The sequence below is a fragment of the Octopus bimaculoides genome, chromosome 17 (genome assembly GCF_001194135.2).
Source record: "Octopus bimaculoides isolate UCB-OBI-ISO-001 chromosome 17, ASM119413v2, whole genome shotgun sequence".
Taxonomy (NCBI): domain Eukaryota; kingdom Metazoa; phylum Mollusca; class Cephalopoda; order Octopoda; family Octopodidae; genus Octopus; species Octopus bimaculoides.
In genome coordinates, this window is record NC_068997.1 from 47,616,496 (window position 1) to 47,618,879 (window position 2,384).

Consider the following 2,384-nt stretch of genomic DNA (forward strand, 5'->3'; position numbering starts at 1 on the left):
CACACACACTGTTCCATTTCTGCTGAGCTGAAGAGTAAAAAAAAAAATGAATTCCTACTTGATTATTCTCCTTTACTTTTGGTTTATCGTCCTCAATGTCTTTTCTCAAGTTTATTTCTTGCAGCATCTACAATAAAAAGAATCCCAATGGTTAATGTAATATAAACACATAGAAAAAAAGGTTGTTTCTATAATCAACACCCCACCGCGCTCGACAGAGATGTAAACCAGAGTAAAAGCTAACAATGGCTGATGCCTCATGGACAAAAAGCAGAAATAAAAGATCTGATTTTAGCTAGACAGGAGGCCAATGCCAAACCATAAAATAATTACAAATATAAATATAAAAAACGAAACAAAGAAGACATAGGTATAGCTGTGTGGTTAAGAAACTCATTTTGTGTCTATATGTGGTTTTGGGTTCAGTATTGTGCTTCTGAAGACTATGTTTTCATGTACCAGATATTAAGCACTATGAAATAACAAGAGAAAAGGGATCACGCAAACATACATCAGAAAATATTTCAGAATGACAAAGGGATCATAGTCTTGGATATGTCAATCAACACAGGTAAGGAAAGAGATCAAGGCTAACTGGTTGGATATTGTTGTTGAGGACTATCAGAAGAAAAAGTGCATCCTAACTGAAATATCAGTTTCAGTAAATAATATATTTGTTTTAAAACAAATTGGAGAAATTATCCAAATATAAAGATCTAAAAATAGAGAAAAACCAGACTGACAACAAACAACAAAAACAATCCTTATTACAACAGATGCCTTAAGAATGATTGAGAAAACATTCATAGAAATACATAACTAAAACATCAGGACTTGCAAATATGGAACAGCATACAGAAAATATTACTGCTAGGCACTGCACACATAATACATAGGGTACTATCAACATAAGGGAAAATACAGAAGTCAAACAAAATACTGCAGGTATGAAAGATGCAATGAGCTGTGCTCAGTATTACAGTGCAAGCAAACAATAGAAAGAAAACTACTGATTAATATAGGAACAGGGCCTGAAATTTAGTGAGAGATGGGGTGAATTTATCTGATTAAATGAGACCCAATACGTGACTGCTATTTCAGGCTTTTAGTTTTTCCTGGATAAAAGATAAAGTTGGCTTCATCAGGATTTGAACTCAGAACATAAAGAGGCATATCAATCACCCAAAGTATATGTTCTGACACTCTAATAATTCTGCCAATCCACCACCATAATAATTGTTTCCACTTTAGGCACAAGGCCAGAGATTTTGAAGGAGAGATTAGTTATTTTACTTCCACTTTATATTACTGACCCTAAAAGGATGAAAGGCAAAAATTTATTTTGATAGGTTTAGAACTCAGAACAAATATTGGTTTCAAATTTTGGCACAAGGCCAGCAATTTTCGGGCGAGTGGATAAGTCAGTTAGATTAGCCCCAGCACTTAACTGATACTTATTTTATCGACCCTGAAAGGATGAAAGGCAATGTCAAACCTCAGCAGAATTTAAACTCAGAATGTAAAAGCAAACAAACTGCTGCTAAGCATTTTGTCCAGTGTGCTAAGAATTCTGTTAGCTCACTGCCTTATGTTATAATAATAATAAGTAGAATATAGCCATTTCTGTCTTGTTTATGAATTAAGAAAAGAAAAACAAAACGATAATAGCCTGGTTGTTGATAATAACCAAACTTCTCTGTTAGCTTATGTTGACACTGATTTTATCGCTGATTTACTATGGGACTGATAAAACAAAATGTCCTAAGAGTTCTTTATCAAGAATCCAGTTCTTGACATAGTTACCTGTTGGTAGGCTTTCCGTTGCACGTACATACGATATGTTGCTTGAGTTTGAATGAATCCATTTTTGAGAACTCGAAGCTGATTTCTGAAAAGCAAGAAGAAAAAAAAAAAATTATAATTAATTTTGAGGACCAATTTATAATGTGTTTATAGGGGTCAGTTTGGGTATATATACCCATGCCTTATTTCACACGAGCATTGTTTTTTTGTTCTCTTCTCTATGCTTAAGTGATCCAGGCTTGGTCAGCCATCAAAGAAGTCACAAGAATCGACCCCATGTAAATTAGGATACAGTTTTTGTTCACAATGGAACATATGCAACCTGTGTAAAGGGGTGATGTTCAGTTGGAGGATTAAAAGGACTTCATACAGTGGCACCGATTCCTTCTGCCAGTCAGCACAACTGTATTAACCATTGCTAGAAAGTGTCATTGATAATGCAATGTGAGGCCCTTATATGACTCTTGAGCCCCACCAAAGATTTGCCCATTTTATTGTATTTGCTTATATGCAAGAAAGCATATACATATATATACATACATGCATATATATATATATATATATATATATATATATATATA

General features: G+C 34.0%; 1 protein-coding gene across 4 annotated transcripts in view; it reads right to left on the minus strand.

Moving 5' to 3' along the window:
- Positions 1–2,384, minus strand: part of LOC106881175 (unconventional myosin-XV) — a 324,434-nt gene that overhangs the window by 73,275 nt on the left and 248,775 nt on the right. For all 4 annotated transcript variants that reach the window (XM_052973940.1, XM_052973938.1, XM_052973939.1 and 1 more), the window contains 2 exons: positions 1,804–1,888; positions 59–127 (listed from right to left, as the gene is read on the minus strand). In XM_052973940.1, coding sequence (XP_052829900.1) covers positions 59–127; positions 1,804–1,888 — 154 coding nt within the window. The remainder of the gene's footprint in view (positions 1–58; positions 128–1,803; positions 1,889–2,384) is intronic.